Below are 19,650 nucleotides of genomic sequence, written 5' to 3'. Positions count from 1 at the left end.
GATTTTTCCTATTGAAATTAATCTGGGGCGCCTGGGCAGCTCACCTGGTAGAGCGCGTGCCCATATACAGAGGTTTACTCCTCGACGCAGCGGCTGCAGGTACGAGTCCGACCTGTGGCCCTTTGCTGCATGTCATTCCCCCCCTCTTTCCCTTTCATGTCTTCAGCTGTCCTATTAAAATAAAGGCCTAAAATGTTTTGTTTTTTTCGCAGGGTACTAAAATCAGTCAAGCACAGCGACAGACTGTGTTCATCTGTTTTCATGGTTCTGTCTCTTTCTCAGGCGCGAAGATGAAGCTCCAGTGATGAGTGCGTCTCAGGTGTTTGAGGAGTTTATCTGTCAGAGGTTGATGCAGGGCTACCAGATCATCGTCCAGCCCAATAACAGGAAACCTCAGCCCGCTGTGGCCACACCGCTTGGCAGCAGTCCTCTTTACTCCAGAGGTAAGTTAATGTTTCATGTCATTTGTTTTGTTTCTGTATTCATTTCAAATCTTTGACATTTTCAGATTGCCCACTGTGTTCTCACATCAAAATGTAATCGTACATTATTTCTTAGATTTAGTTTGTGATTATTACGTATGACTTCTTGTATGAAGTTTAAGTATGCATTTCTTGTTGTAGTCCCTGATTCTCAAACTGCGTCATGCCGTACTTCTTTCCCACAATGCCTTGCAGAAGCTCCATTAAGCTGTTGCATTTTAGCTGTGGGATGTATGTGTCTAAAGTAAAGTTAGATTGATAGTGGATATTCACTGTGAAATTGCTTTTCCACCTTTACTAACAGACGAAATTACACAAACAACTTGAATATGAATTTGTGATAACTCGCAGAGAAACAACAGTCTACAACCTCTGGTTCAGTATTTGAGAAAATGTGTCTCTGAATCTTTTAAAAGAAATGTTGTCAACAGTCCCATGGTAGTCTGATTTACCAGATGTAGACTGTGGGTATAAGCCTGCCATTGGCTGTGTAATTCACGCTGCATTCTGCTTCCTTTCCACTATCTGCACGTTACCGTTTTTTGAGATCTCCGTAGCTACGGGACCTCCGAGCTAGCAACCTACACGCTGAAAAATGGCAACTCTGTGATGAAGATTTGGATTGTGCAATAAGGAAGGCCTGCTTGGTTCTTTCAGTGAATGGTTGTAAAGATATACAAAGAATATAAAAATAATACTAACAAGCCACAGCATTTTTTCCCCCTGTAGCAGAATGATTATGAGTGCAGCCAGACCTTTCTCCAGCGCTAACAGCGTCATGGAGAATGGTCTGGCTATGCGAGGCTAGACCCATGGTGACTGTATGTGTGCTCTTTCTTCTTGGCTTTTCAGGTTTGGTCTCTCTGCGTCGAGCAGAGGAGGAGGAGACAGTTTATTGGCTCAGTATGGGCCGGACCTTCCATAAAGTTTGCCTCAAAGACAAGATAATCACTGTCACTCGCTACCTGCCCAAGTGAGTATGTCTGGCTCGACCTTACACAGGAAGAGCTATTTCTGCATTTTTGCCGTGTTGATCCTCCCAAAGACAATTTGAATCAAACCGATTAATCGATTATCAAAATAGTTGGCTATTCATTTAGTAGTTGACAACAAATCAATGAATCGATTGAGCTGTGCATCTCTAGCCCTCATCTCTCTTCCCTCGTTTCCTGTCAGCTCTCTACTGTCATTATCTAATACAAAGGGAAAAAATGCCAAAAGCAATACTGACAAGGAAAAGGAATTCCTACTTTATAATAAACAATATCGGGCTAAAGGATGGCTGTCCTGGTTTTTTAGGTACCCGTGCGAGTCAGCACAGATCCAGTACAGCTACAGCCTGTGTCCTCCACATTCTGATGCTCAGTTTGTGTCCTGCTGGGTGGAGTTTGGCCATGAGAGACTGGAGGAATACAAGTGGAACTACCTGGACCAGTACATCTGCTCTGCTGGCTCAGAGGACTTCAGGTACACACAAATACTCAAACAGAGCCTAAACGTATATATTAATGTTTTGTTTATGGTCAAATCAACGCCAAATATGTAATATTTGTATGTAGATTTATACGTAATCTACTGTTTACTGAGTTAACACTGTCAAAATAGGCTTTGTTATAATTAGTTTTTTTTGTATTACATTTATAAAATGAAACTACAATGGATTAAGTATCATTATCAGATGCTCTGCCTTTATTCTGCCTCCATAGTTTGATAGACTCTCTGAAGTTCTGGAGGACTCGCTTCCTCCTGCTGCCCGCCGGAGGAGCTAGGCGGGTGGCAGACGGGGAGGGGCACTGGGATGTTTATGGGGAGGGAGCAGGTGCGGGGATGGGGGGCAGCGGGGACTGGGTCCTGCTGGATGGCTTCATCCGCTTCCTGGAGGGTCTCAACCGTATCCGGCGTCGCCACCGCTCCGATAGGATCATCAGAGTGAGGCTCTCCTAGTTTACGTCACGTTTGTACATAAAAACACCTTTACAGTTGTTGTTCCCTCCCACTTTGCTGTTGAAATTTACATGTAAACGCTTTATTTCAGGCTGCATACATTCTATTCTAATATATGAACCTGAGACTTGTGCTTTAGTATCAGAATTGACTTTTATTTGTCATTGTAAGTACATATAACAAAATTAAAAGTGCTACTTTATGGTGCAAACATAAAAACACACATTTAACAAAGAACATAGTAAGTTGATCAACTAAAAAATTAGGAGGATTTGTTGCTGTTCTTTATCTTATGTGATAGTAATTAGAATAGAATTGTGATTTCTTTCACTTTGTTTATGAAAAAATAATAATCCCATATCATAATTTTTGTTTATGTGTCACTGCTGCATCCTGAAAGCAGATTACTGTTGCAGTTGCCAATCACACATAAGCTGTGCAAATAAATACTCCAAAAGATCTTGCACTGTGTTGAGAACCATTGGCTTACAGTCATTAAACTGAGCATTTTTCTGGGACAATAATAACTTAATTTGTAAGGGGGAGCTGTCTAGCCACTGACCATGGGGCAAACAACATCTCTCTTAACGTTTGTATTTGCTGTATCTTTAGGTGCTGTAATGGACACGTGTTTCTTTCACTCTGTTTTTTCACATAGCAGAAGGGCACACCACTGAAAGGACTGCAGGTTACCAGTCCTCTCCCTCAGTATCCTACCGAGCCTGTGGTGCCCCCACAAGGCAAGAAAGGCACATCAGCTTTATCAGCCTTACTGGAGATGGAGCAAAACCAGAAGTGAGTGTCTCCTTGGCCTGCAGACCAACATGTTGTTTGCATTGGAGCCATGAATCTCACTTTCAACTGCATTCGTTCTGCTTCCTCTCAGGACTCTGGAGGAGCAGCAGCAGCGAGGGGCAGAAAAAACACAAAAAACCCCCCCCCCCCCCCCCCACCCCCCCCCCACCCGCACCCCCCCCCCCCCCTTATGTAGACAGTCCCCGCAAGGTGAGCATCTATACTATGTGTGTATGGAGCGTTAAGCTTTAGCTGACACATCTAAATAATTTGAATCCACAACAAATGGTTCTTCTTTGCTGGTGCTTTGGTGTGGGGCTTTTGCTTCTCTCTCTCCTCCCATCTGCTTTTCCCCCCCATGCTCTGTTCTGTTCCGGTTGCTGGGCTTTGGGTGTTTGATCCTGGGGTTGATGTTCTTCCTGTGTGCTCACAGGACGCTGCCTTTATTTTGGATTTTATACGTAGCCCTCGCTCCTCCTACATCTATCACTTTCAGGTTAGTAACGAGGTCCCTGGGCATCACTGAAGCTCTGTGTGTGTGTCTGTGTGTCTGTGTGTGTGTGTGTGTGTGTGTGTGTGTGTGTGTCCACATGTGCCATAGCTCCTCTAACTCACTCTGTATTACTGCATGAGCATGGTGTGCAGAAACACTCTATGTGGGAGTCAGCTGATGTTTGACTTGCAGTGCCTCATCATATTCCAGTTTTCCCTTTTATTCTGTTTGTACGTTGTGCCCAGTAGTGTAGTGCCTGATGGTAGGTAGTGACACTGTCAACTCTCACACCGGGATCTCATTTAATCCATAGTACCTCTGTGAGGATTCAAGCTGTTCAGTCAGTTCCCCCACAGCTGAAATATTTAGACAAAAAACGTAGTATTTTATAAACTACTTTTAAAGTCTTTTGTGTGCAAAAATCTTAATTTTGTAAAGAAACTGAAGCTGTCAGAAAAATGTAGTGGAGTAAAAAGTACAATATTTCCCTCTGAAATGTAGTGGAGTAGAAGTAGAAAGTGGAATGGAAAGAAAAGACTCAAGTAAAGTACAAGTACCTCAAATCTGTACTTAAGTATAGTACTTGAGTAAATGTACTTAGTTACCTTCCACCACTGAATAGAACCGTCTGCATGGCTGAATACCACTCGATGCAAGTGAGAAAATGTGCTTTTTGGCGAAACCTTCTCAAAATATTAAAAGAATCGGCAAATTTAGTGAAATATTTGTAACTGTGTAGTTGCCTGCTGAAGCCAGCGAGGCTGCTGATAAAGGAGTCCAGCCAGCACTGACGGCTGGAGCAGCAGCAGCAGCACAGCCAGCAGGAGAGACTGCAGCCAGCAGCAGCACCTCAGACACCAGGTAACCTTTTACTCTGTGTACTGCAGGGATACACATCCAGCACATAGAAATGATTCTAAGAGAATTATAGTAGTTTAATACTTTAGGCAGGTGCTCCATAGCATAGCTAAATAGAATCATAGCTATTTTAATTGTATGACATATATGTTTTACTCAATTAAGATTGACCAGTGAATATGCTGAAACTTTAAGGATAATCTGCCTGAACAGTAACCTGAATTGATGTGTTCACAGTGGGCAGTCTGCAGCGGGAGCCCTTTCTCTGTCCTCTTCCTCAACCCTCTTGGAGATCCTGGAGGCCATCAAACATCCCACGTAAGATTTGTTGCTCCTGCCAAGGAGGTTATGTTTTCGGTTTGGTCTGTCTGTCTGTCTGTCTGTCTGTCTGTCTGTCTGTCTGTCTGTCTGTCTGTCTGTCTGTCTGTCAGCTGGATTACGGAAAAACTACTGGCCCGGTTTTCTTAAAACTTGGTAGGAGGGTGTAGCGTGGGCCAGGGACAAACCCAGTCAATTCTGGAGCACATACAACTCACAGGGCAGATACACAATTATTTTTCAATTTTGTTAACATTGTGAGATGGGCCGTTTGTGCTGCATTCATGTGGTGTCGCAATAATCGGAAAGATTTGTTCCCATATTTCATGGCTCACCTGATCCGTTTTCTAATTGCTCTATGTTGTCACGCAAATTCTGGAAACAGCTGTCAATGTGTTGTTTAAATGCTCTGAGCAATAAAATGCAACACATCTTCTTTGTAGCGTCCATGTTGTTTCCACATTACCTACGACTTAGAGCTCATCAACAAACCAAAGTTGGAAATACAACTTTCCAACTCCGGAAATGGGACCATCTGAGGAGCAAGTGAATGCACCATTGGCCTTGGCGGACGTCTGTGCTCTCTGGGTGCCATTCTAGTTGTTGTGTCTTTTTGGGTCTTGACATGCTGGCGGTCAGTTGTCTCATGCAGAGTTACAGTGGGCTCCCCACTTTGTGAGGTGGAGTGGGGAGAATCACCTACAGCTGAACGTGGCAAAGGCAAAAGAGATGGTGGTGGATTGTAGCAGGAAAAAGTCCCAGCCCTCTCCAGTTCATATTGGGGGGGTCAGATGTGGAAATTGTCACAACATACAAGTACCTAGGTGTACAACTGGACAATAAACTGGCGTGGTCCACAAACACTGAGGCTGTATACCAGAAGGGCATGAGCCGGCTTTACTTTTTGAGGAGGCTCGGGCCATTTAATGTGTGTAACAGGATGCTCCAGATGTTTTATCAGTCTGTGGTTCAAAGCACCATCTCCTTTGCTGTGGTGTGTTGGGGTGCCGGCATCAAAGTAAGGGATGCAAACGGACTGAACCAACTCATTAAAAAGGCTGAGCCTGTGGTTGGCGCTAAGCTTGCTTCTGTGGAGGAGGTGTTCAGACACAGAATGCAGGTAAAACTGCGGGCAGTTATGGATCGTGACCCTCACCCCCTCCACAAAACACTAGATGAACTCAAGAGCACTTTCAGCAGCAGAGTCATTCAACCCCGCTGCTCAAAGGAACGCTACAGGAAATCATTCCTGCCTGCTGCCATTAAACTCTAGAACTCATCTGCCCTATGAGATGACTGCTATTAGTCTCTATTACCTCAACAGCACAGATTAATTAGTTGTATTTGTATCCCTCCTTTTTTAAGTTTGATTCCTTCTTCTCTCACTTGTGATTGGCTTGCCTGATCCAACAACTGCATGCTGGTGGTTGCCATGACAACATGCCGCTGTAGAGCTGCACGCGTATAATGTGTACAAACAAGTTAATATATTTGCCTTATGTCCTCACTGCACCTTATTTGTTATGCAGTCCCACTGTAGTTGTATTTGTATACGTCCTTTTTAAATGCATTTGTATTGTATTGTGACTGTATTGTATTTTAATGTATTGTACTGTATTAATAGTAGTGTTTTATGTTGTTACTGTATTTAAGTACCTGGCTGCGAAGATATTCCCCGTAGGGATAAATAAAGTTCTATCTATCTATCTATCTATCTATCTATCTATCTATCTATCTATCTATCTATCTATCTATCTATCAGAAAAACATCTACACATCCTCTCAGATATCAATCAATCAAATTATTTTCGATTACTGATTTAAAAAGCTGTATAGAAAACCATTTACCCCATCAAAATTTTTCATGTGGCTACCATCACCAATTCATTTTATATTTATAAATATGAATAATTCGATATATAACCTACTTTTGGTTTTGTTTTGTTCTGAATAAAAGAGGACAACAGGCTCTTGGGTATGGTTTTACAAGATTAATTCTTTTATATTTCATTTAGTTGTTTGTGTCTGTGCTTTCTGGTACAACAGGACAGGTGTACAGCTGCTGCCGGAGCAGAAAGGTCTGCCGCTCAACTGCTTTATTAGCGCTGAGGTCGTTCATTGGCTGGTCAACAATGTGGACGGCGTGGCCACGCAAGGCATGGCTGTGGATATCATGCAGGTGAGAGTTGTATGTCTCAACTTTCCTTTAAGTTGATGGAAAATGTAAAAGGAGGAGTTCATAACGGTTCAAAGGATTTATTACAACTTGGGTCTTATGCTTATGTATAACAACATTGTACTCTCTCAGTTAATTAACACTGAATGTAAACATAACGTGTTTGTTTACTGTTTTTGTCTTTTTGGTTCGTGTAGAAAATGCTGGATGAAGGTGTGGTGACCCACGCTTCTGGAGATGCCATGCGCACCTTCGTCTACGGATTCTACTTCTACAGGATAGTAGACGAGAAGGATGGTGAATGGATTTAAAATGCACTCAGACGCCATATAGCTTTTATCTCATCAGACAGCACATGCTCGTACTTGTATATATCTACAATTAAATTCAGGTCATTGGTAGAATATAAAATCCAGTGGGTGTTGTCATGACATTCTTGGCTGTCCGGTCCTCTGCAGGCCCGACCTCCCAGCTTCCCGCCGCAGCGGCTGGAGGCTGGTCTACTGCAGCGCTGGAGGACTTTGCTCTGTTCCAGAGGAAGTGGTTCGAGGTGGCCTTTGTGCTGGAGGAGCGGCGACCCTGCGACCTCCCGGCCTTCCTCCTGCCCTGGCTGCCCAGCCGGCCGGCCTCCTACGCAAGTAGGCACAGCTCCTTCAGCCGCAGCTTTGGAGGACGCAGCCAGGCCGCCGCACTGCTAGGTACACCCAGCCCACACTGCAGGGGAGCCCCCAGTCTGCTCCCTCATCCAGTCTGATGCAGATCATACGCAGGTCTCTACCTCAGAGAGACGCCTGGGTCCAGTAGTTACATGTCACACAGGGCAGAGAGGGTGCATTTGATTAAGTGCTCTTGGTCAGGTGGTGTCATAGAAACTAAACATAGAAACTGAAATTCCAAACTGGCTGTTTTCCTGTTTCTGCTGCTGATTTATATACAGTATGCATACATTTTGTCAGAACAGTTTGCCCTGCCCAATATCCACACCTCACATGACCCAGAAAGGTACTAAGCACCTTCAAGTGAGCCCTCGTGCTTTCATACAACCTCCATCCACATCTACCTAAAGCTCTTTGTTTTTTGGTTGCGCGTGTTAAGTAGTCTAAATGCAAAATTACTGGATTCAGTTACATTTTAAAAAGGCTAAACGCTGTCTCAGGTTTTCTTTTTATCATATGCTGACCACATTAGCCTTCACACTTGTATACATTCATTCAAAGTAAAGGTAAAATGGCTATGACAAAATTAGCCAGTTAATAAAAATTTTGATTTTAGCAGATGATTAAATGACGTAGAAAGGGAGCAAGCCATGGAACATAGACTTATAGTTTATTTTTGTGGTAGGGATCAGAAAATAAATTTGGCCATTGGATGACAGTCGGGCTGTTTTTGTGACAAACTTTTCACTTCTATGATGCAGAATAAACTGTACAATGTTTGATTGTAATTTTGTATGTATTTAGATGTTGCAGCCACAGAGCAGTCAGCTCAGAGATGATTGGACAAGGTTAGGAGGAAGATTAAGAGGGTTTAATGATTGCGGTGGGCCACTCTGTTGTTTAACTCCCAGGCTAAAAGTGAGAATGTGAGGCCCACTGTGCCCCCGATTCACTGTAGGTTTTCTCGTAACACAGTTCAGATAATGCTTTCATTAATATGAATTGTTGAGAAAAACTGATTTAAAAAAATGCAGTAAGTTAAAAAAAAAAAATATAAAATACAATGTTCTCAGTCCAAAGACAGGGAAAATTGTGTTTTACAAAGACAATTTTCTATTTAGATATTCCAAATAAACACCAATAACTTCCCAGATGAAAAAGAATATATAAACCAAACAATAATGAGCACTACACGTACATAACCACCACATACCCACTCACCATTCTAACTTACATTACAATAAATTCACCGTTTTCCAACTCACACAGTGGGGTTCTTTCCATCACCACAGAACCACGTCCATGTAACATTTCATGACATCCCATTCATCACCGTCCATCAGCATCATCTCACTGTTGTGTGACAGAGATGCTGGACTCAGCCCTCCTGATGGGGGACTGTAGATCTGCATTGAACATCTCCAGCGTGTAGTGCATGTTTAGCTGTAGTTCTATCTGTCCACAGTGGCTCTGGCTCTGTGTCATGTGGCCACATCACTGATTGATGTCATCAAATTTTTTCCCACCTTCACCATTCAATCAGAGCATGCTGTGTGGTTAGTGTGGAGCAGTACTAGTGTAGGTGGTGTGGTGTTTTGAGTGCATGCTGTGGCTGTGGTTTCAGTAGTGCTGTGGTGTGCAATGTCCTCACCTGTCGCTCTCCTCCTGGCCTTTTTCAACATAAAGCACTATCACAACACAGCAAGTGGTGACAGTGTTTCTGCTGGGCTCCATTCTTGCTACATGCGACCGCTCAAAGCTTTATTTTTCAACTTTGACCTCAGCCTATTTGAGCATTGAGCATTTGAGAATGCTTGCATCTTTTAAAGCAACAACTTTGCAAGATTAATGCTTTTCGCAGTTTGCTATCTGACACCCCGGGCTGGTTTCCTGGAATAGGCTTTAAGGGTGTTTTTGGTATTCTTTCCTCGTGAACCCATGCATTGGTGTTAAAGTGACTTATGTAATCAGAAATCTTTAAAAACTGGTCCAGTAGTGAGCGAGAAACGCTGTAACTGTCAGCCGCGAACTGGGCTGTAATGTATTCATTTAGGGCAAGAATGCACTGTGTATGCGGTCACCAACAGGCTCAGATTATTATTCTAAGTGTCTAACAACAGAGATAGACCTTTTTGTTAAAGAGTAAAATCCTTTTTGTTTAACCAGAAACGGCTCAGAAATCACTATCACCAAACTCACCAGACTCCATTTAAATAAACATTGCTTTTAGCGTGTATAGAGCCAGCATATATTCACATGTAAATGGGTGAATTAAGGGTTTATTTTAACCAAACTAGAGTGGTGATTGTTGGAACAGTGGAAAGACGAACCAAGAGGTTTGTTTCTGTCGACTGTGAATGAAGTGTGTTTTACAATGATAAAATTATTGTTTATTTAAGAGTTAGAGTGTGGTGGGTTTGGCGATGGCAAATTCTGGGCTTAGATCTTAGCCTTAGGATTTAGAATAACATTCTCCGCATGCCAGCGGCAAAACAATTGAGTGCGCAATTGCCCAGTAACATTACATTGCAGCTTGTTTCGCCGCTGCCGACTGCAGCGATCTTGCTTAATACTGGAACAATTTCAGAAATTGTTGTTACCATCAGTCACTTCGACACAAAACCATGGAAAATGGGGATCCAGGTTGAAAAATACCGACTGTGAAGCTAAAAATCCTTCATTAGACACTGACTGCATTCATAAGCTTATTTGTTCTAACGGCTCTTTATTCTACCAGGAAACCTCTCTTTGAACTGGGATAATGCAGACATTAATGCTGTTTAAACTTCATGTGGGACTGATCACAGTTTAGTCTCAATCCATGCTCACCACCTGCTCTCACTCCTCCTCCTGCCTGCCCATCATGCCATCCATCTCCCCTTCTTTTGCTTCCCGTGCCTCCTGTCTCTCTCTCCCTCCCTCCCTCCCTCCCTCTGTCTGTCTGTCTGTCTGTCCCCCAGCTGCTACAGTCCCGGAGCAGAAGACGGTCACTCTGGATGTGGACGTTAACAACCGCAGTGACCGAACTGAATGGTGCAGCTGTTACTACCACGGAAACTTCTCCCTCAACGCTGCCTTTGAGATCAAGTTGCACTGGATGGCTGTCACTGCTGCAGTGCTCTTTGAGATGGTAACTACATGTCTATTATTATTTATTTATTTTTTGCTTAATTGTCAATGGGTCACCACTTCACATGTCAACAGTAGGACTGGGTATCGCCAATGATTCCATTCAGATTCACAACGTTCGATAACATTTCCGATTGTAATCAATATCAATTACGTTAGGGAGATTTTAGCTACCATACCAATTTAGCTTGGATATAAAAGAGATTCTCAGAGAACTTATGCTGATTGTACAAGCAAAAAGCAACCCTCAAATGTTTTTTATAATGCACCAAGTTGATATTTACATTAAGAATTGACCCCCAGACTTCTGGTTTGGCGATGTAGGTGTGAGACGCAGAGCAGGGGGGCTCCCGATTAACTCTCTTAATTACCTAAATAACTGATGACTTTCCACCAAGATTTCATCGAAGTGTAGGAGTTGGAGCTCCTGGTCTTTCCTTGTGCCCTATTGTAACCCCCCTAGTCCCACTTTGTCAAAAAAAAAATTATTATAAATAGTATCTTGTGGCCACGAGATAATTCTTCTTCATATTTTATAGCCTATATTTATACTTTTTACATGTGTATATATGTCACAAAGTGGAGCCAGGTAGCCAGAGTTTTCTTATGCTGAAAAATAGTGTGGTGTTTTGGGTGTTTTTATTTTGTATATAGTGTGGTGTTTTGGTTTGCCTGTAGCGTCCCTAACGTTTCTTTTTCGCTCTCTATCCGCTCCTCTTTCCTCCTTGTGTCTCAGCCATTCATTATCAAAATGCGCTCCCAGTGTCTGATGAGATCTGCCTCAGGTGCGCTGGGAGGAGTCTTCAGCTCTGTGCCAGGCAAACCAAAACACCACACTATATACAAAATAAAACACCCAAAACACCACACTATATACAAAATAAGAAAACTCTGGCTGCCTGGCACCACTTTGTGACATACATACATGTAAAAAGTGTAAATATAGGCTATAAAATATGAAGAAGAATTAGAAAGGACTATGCTATGCAGCCTACAAGATTTACATTACTGTATTAACAGAATTGTGATGAACAGTACTAGTAAATAAATAGAAGCAGAACTGCAGCAAACTATATTGCACACTGAATATTAAAACAGAGAATATTGCACAGAATGTGAAGTATTGCACTACACTACAGGGTCCAGTTTAATAACACAGGCTCCATGTGTCAGACACTTTACTATCTTGAGGCCACAAGATAGTATTTTGAGGCCATGAGATAGTATTTTGAGGCCACGAGATAGTATCTTGAGGCCTCAAGAGGCCACAAGATACTATCTTGAGGCGACGAGATAGTCATAATTAATTTTTTTGACAAAGTGGGACCAGGGGGGCTCCGTAGGTCTCAGTTTAAACAAACTTTCAATTTGAGAGATTTCTCTATTTATGGTCCCATATGTAATAATCACACCTTTCTCCAAGACAAATTAGATCATGTATTTGCCCATTGGCAAAGAACAGGCCTCTATAAATTCAGTGACCTTTACATAGACGGCACTTTTTCCGATTTCAATGCCCTTTCCGCCAAATTTAAGTTACAGCGCTCCAGTCTTTTCCGCCATTTCCAGGTTCGTCACTTTGTGCAATCCATTAGCCCATCCTTTCCCATTCTACCTCCAAGAACGGGACTGGATATCATTTATCAAATTCCTGTGCTCATTAAGGGTCTTACCTCACGGATATATAATACTATCATGTCTCTTAGTGAATTATCACTTAATAAGATCCGAGCAGTAGTACTTTTTACTTAACAGGACTAACATTATATAAACCTATTTAACATTAAGAGAGCGTTTTTAGGATTTTATTAATCAATATCAGATCACACAAACAAAGATCAATTTTAATCTTAGAATCGATTATTTTAACACAGCTCTAGTCAAGAGACACAAAATCAAAAAAGATTGCAGGACCTACACAAATCAGATACTCAGATTCTTCCCATTAAAAGTTCTTTCAAAAGAGGAAAGGAAGAAAAAACTAGTTTGGGTTTGATTCTGAGGATTTAACTGACTCATTAGGCCTTAAAATAGTATTCCACTAATTTAGCATTGCAGTCCTATAACATTTCTGGACATCCGTCTTTTTTATCCGATGCATTTTTCTTACTTTTTAAAACCTTTCACCTACATTACCCACAATGCAACTCAAACGGCGACTGAATGAAGCCTCTAGCCCCAAGCGGAGATGAGGGGCAGGCTACAGAGTTCAGTTGACCTCACTTCTTTCTAACTCCACATCCCCAATTTCTTTATTTTCATTTTCAAACTTGTAGTTTTCAGCCCCAACCGACGCTGACTCAAGTGACATCACTTGAGGACATATGTCAGATTTGTCTCTGAAGACACAAAAGTTTTTATACAACTTTTTCACGTGCAGAAGTGCTCCCTAACACCTGTAAACTCACTTTAGTTATGTCTGTTAGTATGTGTGGAATCGGTGGAGTTCCCCTCCTTGTGGAGCACTGCCACTATCTAACGTGCAGGTCCCTTAACTGATTAACCAAATCATTTCAAACACACACCCAGTGCTCTCATTTGCAACACAACGACACAGGAAACGGAGGCTTTTTAAATCAAAGAAAAACATTGGAACTATTTTGGCTGTGTGCCAGCCAGTGAAACCGAAAGTTTTGAGGAAATGAAAATGGATTCTAGTATTCAAGTGTCAGCAAGAATCAAAGAAGCAACTTAAGTAGAAATGTTTGAAGATCACAAAAAGAAAATGATCCCAAACACTGTAAAATCAACCTATAAAACTAATAGAAGCCCAAATTCTTTATCTTTTCCAGTTGCTTTAACAGCATCTTGACTTGAAAATAATTAGAATCTGTGGTTACATCTGAAACTGCAGTACATACAAGATACAGGGTGTAAAGATAAAGATAAAATGGAGGATTTTGACATTTGGTGAACAGAATGAGGAAGAGCGCTGTGTGGCTGCTTTCAAAACTTTAAAATGTGTATGAGGAAGGCACAGATCGTGGGCGGCACGCTGGCTCAGTGCTTAGCATTTCTGCCTCACAGCAAGTTGGCACTGCAGAGTTCCACCCCCCGTCCGGGCAGGGCCTTTCTGTGTGGAGTTTGCATGTTCTCCCCGTGTTTGAGTGGGTGTCCTCCGGGTTCTCCCGTGTCCTCCCACCAAAGAGACATGCATGCTGGGTAACTAGGACTACAGTTGAAAATCTGCCATCTGGCTAACACGGGCACATTTACAGAAATGTTGATTCATGTGCATTGTCCTAATCAAATAAATCAATCAAATTCCCTCAGAGCATCTTTCCTTGATTCCCTAAAAATCAATCTACAGAGAGGACAGGTTTAACACTGACCTGAACCAGCCAGATTAATAACTACATCTAGGAGGTTCTGTCATATCACTCCAATTTCAGCCCATTTAATTTAGAATACATTTTAAAATTGTATTAATTACATACAAGGCCATCCTTGTTCTGGCTCCTGATTATATTTAATAACTGTTAACCCCTTATAGCCCAGCCAAGCCCCTACGATCAGCTGTTCAAAACCTTTTTAGCTGTTCCACCAACCAGGCTGAAAACTAAGGGTGACTGTGTATTTTTGGTTACGGGCCCTCGGCTTTGGAACGGCCTTCTGTCGCTTAAAACTCACTTTTACAAGATGGCCTACACTTAACCTTGTTTTCTTTTCCATTATTGCATCACTGCACATTTCCTCTTTATACTACTATTTTATGGTGTTTTATCTGAACTGTCATTACATATTTAAATTATGCTTGATTAGTATCATCATTTTAGTATTTTGTTAGATGCATTTCCATACATTTGTTCTTTTATTGACATCCTATCTTGCACTTTAACTGTTTTATGTATGGTCTCAGTGCTGCGTGAAATATGTGCTCTCACGTTCTAATTATTAAAAATATATTTTGTGAATCTTTTAATCTTAAAATGCACTTTGTGCTTAATGCTTCAAAAGTGCTATATACATAAAATTATTATCTTGAGAAAGCCTGGGGGAAGAGTAAAAAAGCTTTTTACCAAGATGATTTAAAGATCTTTAAATGCATGTTCTATTGTTTAATTTTTATTTAGTTTTCTGTTATCCATGTATTTCTCCACATGATTTGTATATGCGAGACCAGAAGACACCTGTTAAATAGTGGCATCTTGTGATTCCATAGGCCATTTTCTAACCAGTTATTATCTGTCAGGTTCAAATGTGGCACCGGAAAGCCGCGTCCTGCGGCTTCCTGTTGGTCCCCGTGCTGGAGGTTCCTTTTGCCCTGACGTCTTACCTGTACGGAGATCCACTGAGAGCGCAGCTCTTCATCCCTCTGAACATCCACTGTCTGCTGAAGAACAGCAGCGACAACCTGTTCGAAGGTAGAGAAGCCGTCTGACGGACTGCTGTGTTCATGTGTGGGGATGTGTACCGTAGCTCATTCACAACATCTGACCGTTTGAATTCATCCAACAGGTTTTGAACCGGAGACGTACTGGGACAGGATGCAGCTCTTTCAGGAGGCCATACTGTACAGGTGGTTGTTGTTTTATGTCATGTTATCATTTCTATGTTTGTGCCTCAACCCCAAGGACACAATGGGATGTTGTGAGACTTCAGATACAGTATTAGGGGACCACTAAGGTCTATATAAAAGAGACTTCAGATACAGTATTAGGGGACCACTAAGGCCTATATAAAAGAGACTTCAGATACAGTATTAGGGGACCACTAAGGCCTATATAAAAGAGACTTCAGATACAGTATTAGGGGACCACTAAGGTCTGTATAAAAGAGACTTCAGATACAGTATTAGGGGACCACTAAGGTCTATATAAAGAGAGACTTCAGATACAGTATTAGGGGACCACTAAGGTCTATATAAAAGAGAGACTTCAGATGCAGTATTAGGGGACCACTAAGGTCTATATAAGAGACTTCAGATACAGTATTAGGGGACCACTAAGGTTTATATAAAAGAGACTTCAGATACAGTATTAGGGGACCACTAAGGTCTATATAAGAGACTTCAGATACAGTATTAGGGGACCCCCTAAAGGTCTATATAAAAGAGACTTCAGATACAGTATTAGGGGACCACTAAGGTCTATATAAAAGAGACTTTAGATACAGTATTAGGGGACCACTAAGGTCTATATAAAAGAGACTTTAGATACAGTATTAGGGGACCACTAAGGTCTATATAAGAGACTTCAGATACAGTATTAGGGGACCACTAAGGTCTATATAAAAGAGACTTCAGATACAGTATTAGGGGACCACTAAGGTCTATATAAGAGACTTCAGATACAGTATTAGGGGACCACTAAGGTCTATATAAAAGAGACTTCAGATACAGTATTAGGGGACCACTAAGGTCTATATAAAAGCATCCAAAGAGCACCATGTCATGGGACCTTTTAAATGTAGGAATAATGTACAGTGAACTACAAAGTTCTGTGTCCTGACCCAATATTGTGTCTGAATGTCTTAGTTACATTGTGCAAACGTGTGTAAATGTTGTGCTCTTTCTACCAGATTTGGCTTCGTGCACGACAAGTTTTCTGCTTCTGCTTTTAATTTCCCGTCTGACAACAAGCCCCAGTACATCCACGTAACAGGTTGGTCACATCACAACATAAAAAAAACAAAAAACACACACAAACGTCTGCTGCTTCCCTGGGATCCGACAAGCTTCATTCTGCTTCTCTTTTTTTTCTTCTTCTTCTTCTGTCAGGCACCGTGTTCCTGCAGCTGCCGTACTCCAAGAGGAAGTACTCGAGCGGGCAGCAGCGCAGACGCAGGAACTCCACCACCTCCAACAGCCAGGGGCCGTTTGGCGGCGAGGAGCGGGTCGGTTACTACTGGGCCTACAACACCATGCTGACCAAGGCCTGGAGGACGGGCGTGCTGGGCGACGAGAGGCTCGCCGACCGCCTGCTCAGAGACTTCACAGACTTCTGCGCCAACAAGGACAACCGACTGCTCCACCTGTGGGACAGCTGCCAGGAGAAGATGAACGCCAGCGCTCCCTGACAGGAAGCCGCAGGACAACGGAACGTAGATCACGAAAACTTTATTTATCAAAGCAAAAATGTTCAGACTCCGAGTCTGTGCTGCTCCGACTGAGCCCCGATACCAATCAACCACTGGTCCCTTTGGATGTTTACAGCCGGGGCTGGGCGATAATTCAAAGTGATCACTTATCGTCTTTCAATGGGAATCATATCGTGTAGAGATGCACCGATTACCACTTTCTAGGCCGATTCCGATTTCATTTTTTCTAACCACTTTACAGCACACACAAATATTTATTTTCTATCTTTTCTTTAATAGAATATTTTGCACAGAACAGATAATGGATCACTATAAAATAGAACTATATAAATGACTCCTGGTGTGGGACATTCACACACATCTAAAGTGCAACGTTAGAACCATTTCCTTCTTTTCACATCCAATATCCAACTAAAAAAATGTGATTTGGGTTTTTGGTGTCGTCCCTCCACGCCCTACTTTTTCCTTGCAGGTGTTGCATATTGCAAACTTGTTATCTTCTGCACACGCGCTGAAGAATTTCCAAACAGCTGACATGTTGCAGGTTAATTCACGAGGTTAAAACGCGGGTACGCGCGACACAGAAAGGTTGCGAGAAAGGAAAACGAGACTGTGCTGTCGCGTCTGTGTGCGTTCGTCCTTGAGAACTGTAACTCGTATAACTTATGTTGTCAGTTAATTGTAGCGTTGACCGGCATGAAATCGGCAGACTGACCTGCCGGTCGCCGGTCATGGCCGAGCACGGAAAAACCGGCCAATTCCGGTCACCGGCCGGTCTATCGGTGCATCTCTAATATCATGATGAAATCACATATCAAGATATCGTGATATACAATTACGTTGTCTAAGTTGATAATAACAAGCACATACTAACTCCATTTTCTCAGAAAATCTTGAACATTACGAGGGAATATCATTTGAAGAATTGCAGATTTGTTTTAACGTCACACTACTTTTGTGCATACATGTAAACATAGTCAGTGTATAGCTGGACATTTTTTTAGTTTTTTCTCTCTCTACAATTTCACTTGAAACTGTTTACCACATTATTGAGGATTATTTATTTCTAAAATCTCATTGTTAAAAATATTTTGTGAAAGCACCAATTGTCAGCCCTTCAATATCGTCGCGATATCGATATCGATGTATTTGGTCAGGAATATCGTGATATCTGATTATCTCCATATCGCCCAGCCCTATTTACAGTATTAAGTGCTTGTCTCTCTTGGCATTTTAAATATCAAATTCTTCTGTGCAGGTGCGTTGGAAGATAGCATTCATTTGGAAACAAAGGAACAAATCCCACACTCTGCTCTTTCTATAGCATCGCCGTTTATTTACAAAAAAACCCCATTTCATTCCCTCCGGACCTTCATCGAGAGTCTCTTGATCGCCAGAGCAGAGTGCGGGATTTGTTCACTTTGTTTCCAAATATCAAGTCATGCCTTAAGAGCAGAGATTCTGCTCAAATGATGTGTTCTGTTAATTCTTTGTTTATTGACACATTATAAATAATAAGACACTTATTCGTTTTCATTTTTGTATTCTTTGACGAGTCAAACGAGGAACTCTGCGTGCCGGTTGAGCACCAGACCGTTTTAGTTTTCAACTGGTTTTCACGTCACATCCACCTGACACCACTTCCTGTTATTATTCAGCCAGTAGAGTCACAAGCAGTGTTATTTTGGGGACATGACAGATCTGTAGCTGACGCATTGGGTTTGGATAAAGCAGATCTGAGTAGATTGTTGAAAGTCTCCCGTTTGTTTTTCCAAGCGTCACTGGCGATGTTCCAGCTGCGTGTAACCACAGGCAGGGTGTGTCCGTTCATCTGTCGCCCTCTGACCCTGAACGCCGCGCTCTAATGTCCCCACTGGGAACAATCTCACCGCATGACCAGTTTAACAAACGTTCTGGAGCTTTTAATGACATCCTCTTCCTCGACAGAACTAGTTTGCCCAGTTGTTATGCAAATATTTGGAACTCTTAGGTCGGTTTCCGTGTTTGACCTTCACTATGGACATTTTTTGGCGTTTTCATTTTTCGAGCATTTTGGCTGTGTTAATGCGTATGACATTGTTTGGCGTGGTTGTGAGTTTTTAAATTGTTTAATTTTGGAAGTTCAACCTCAGTTCCTTCAGTCTATATCCACGACGTTACACTTCCGGTATTGCTCCGTTGCTGCCGGAAATTCCCCAGGATGTCCCTCTTTTTGGCCAGATGTCCGTTACCTTCTGCTTTCTTCGGTTGGCGTTCTAACCTCTGGTGGATTTGTGAGGACTATGGTTAACTGCTCCTCAGATCTCTGCAGGGTAAATCCAGACAGCTAGCTAGACTATCTGTCCAATCTGAGATTTCTGTTGCACGACTAAAACAACCTTTGAATGTACACACGTTCCACCAAAACAAGTTCCTTCCAGAGGCTATTTTGCAGCTTAGCGCCGCCCATGATGATTGTGATTGGTTTAAAGAAATGCCAATAAACCAGAGCACGTTTTTCACCCATCAAGGAATGCTGTGGGGACTAGCCAGACCTTCCTCCGCAGCGCTGTGGAGGAAAGTCTGGCAAAGCGAGTCTCCCCCCCCCCAAAAAAAAGGGGCATTTGTAAACACATTCAAAGGGTTAAAATTCTGAAAATGAATATTTGGTAGTTAGGATCAGGACAGATTTTGGTTAAGAGATTAAACTCAAGGAAAATTGAAAATGTTAATATTTAATTTTATGGCAGTTTTTGACAGACATTTTTGTCCTCCGTTTTC

General features: G+C 42.1%; 1 protein-coding gene across 1 annotated transcript in view; it reads left to right on the top strand.

Moving 5' to 3' along the window:
* Positions 1-17,180, top strand: part of depdc5 (DEP domain containing 5, GATOR1 subcomplex subunit) — a 31,578-nt gene extending 14,398 nt beyond the window's left edge. The window contains exons 27-44 of the mRNA XM_039816140.1: positions 283-443; positions 1,335-1,455; positions 1,782-1,949; positions 2,189-2,411; positions 3,085-3,221; positions 3,313-3,340; positions 3,408-3,431; positions 3,655-3,717; positions 4,454-4,575; positions 4,810-4,890; positions 6,937-7,069; positions 7,264-7,363; positions 7,525-7,764; positions 10,683-10,852; positions 15,044-15,215; positions 15,310-15,370; positions 16,372-16,454; positions 16,571-17,180. Of these exons, the coding sequence (XP_039672074.1) occupies positions 283-443; positions 1,335-1,455; positions 1,782-1,949; positions 2,189-2,411; positions 3,085-3,221; positions 3,313-3,340; positions 3,408-3,431; positions 3,655-3,717; positions 4,454-4,575; positions 4,810-4,890; positions 6,937-7,069; positions 7,264-7,363; positions 7,525-7,764; positions 10,683-10,852; positions 15,044-15,215; positions 15,310-15,370; positions 16,372-16,454; positions 16,571-16,869 (2,386 nt within the window). The 3' untranslated portion in view covers positions 16,870-17,180. The remainder of the gene's footprint in view (positions 1-282; positions 444-1,334; positions 1,456-1,781; positions 1,950-2,188; positions 2,412-3,084; positions 3,222-3,312; positions 3,341-3,407; positions 3,432-3,654; positions 3,718-4,453; positions 4,576-4,809; positions 4,891-6,936; positions 7,070-7,263; positions 7,364-7,524; positions 7,765-10,682; positions 10,853-15,043; positions 15,216-15,309; positions 15,371-16,371; positions 16,455-16,570) is intronic.
* The last annotated feature ends 2,470 nt before the right edge of the window (positions 17,181-19,650 follow it).

This window comes from Perca fluviatilis, chromosome 11 (genome assembly GCF_010015445.1).
Source record: "Perca fluviatilis chromosome 11, GENO_Pfluv_1.0, whole genome shotgun sequence".
Taxonomy (NCBI): domain Eukaryota; kingdom Metazoa; phylum Chordata; class Actinopteri; order Perciformes; family Percidae; genus Perca; species Perca fluviatilis.
The sequence above is the reverse complement of the archived record's forward strand: the minus strand, read 5'-3'. Positions and strand labels throughout refer to the sequence as shown.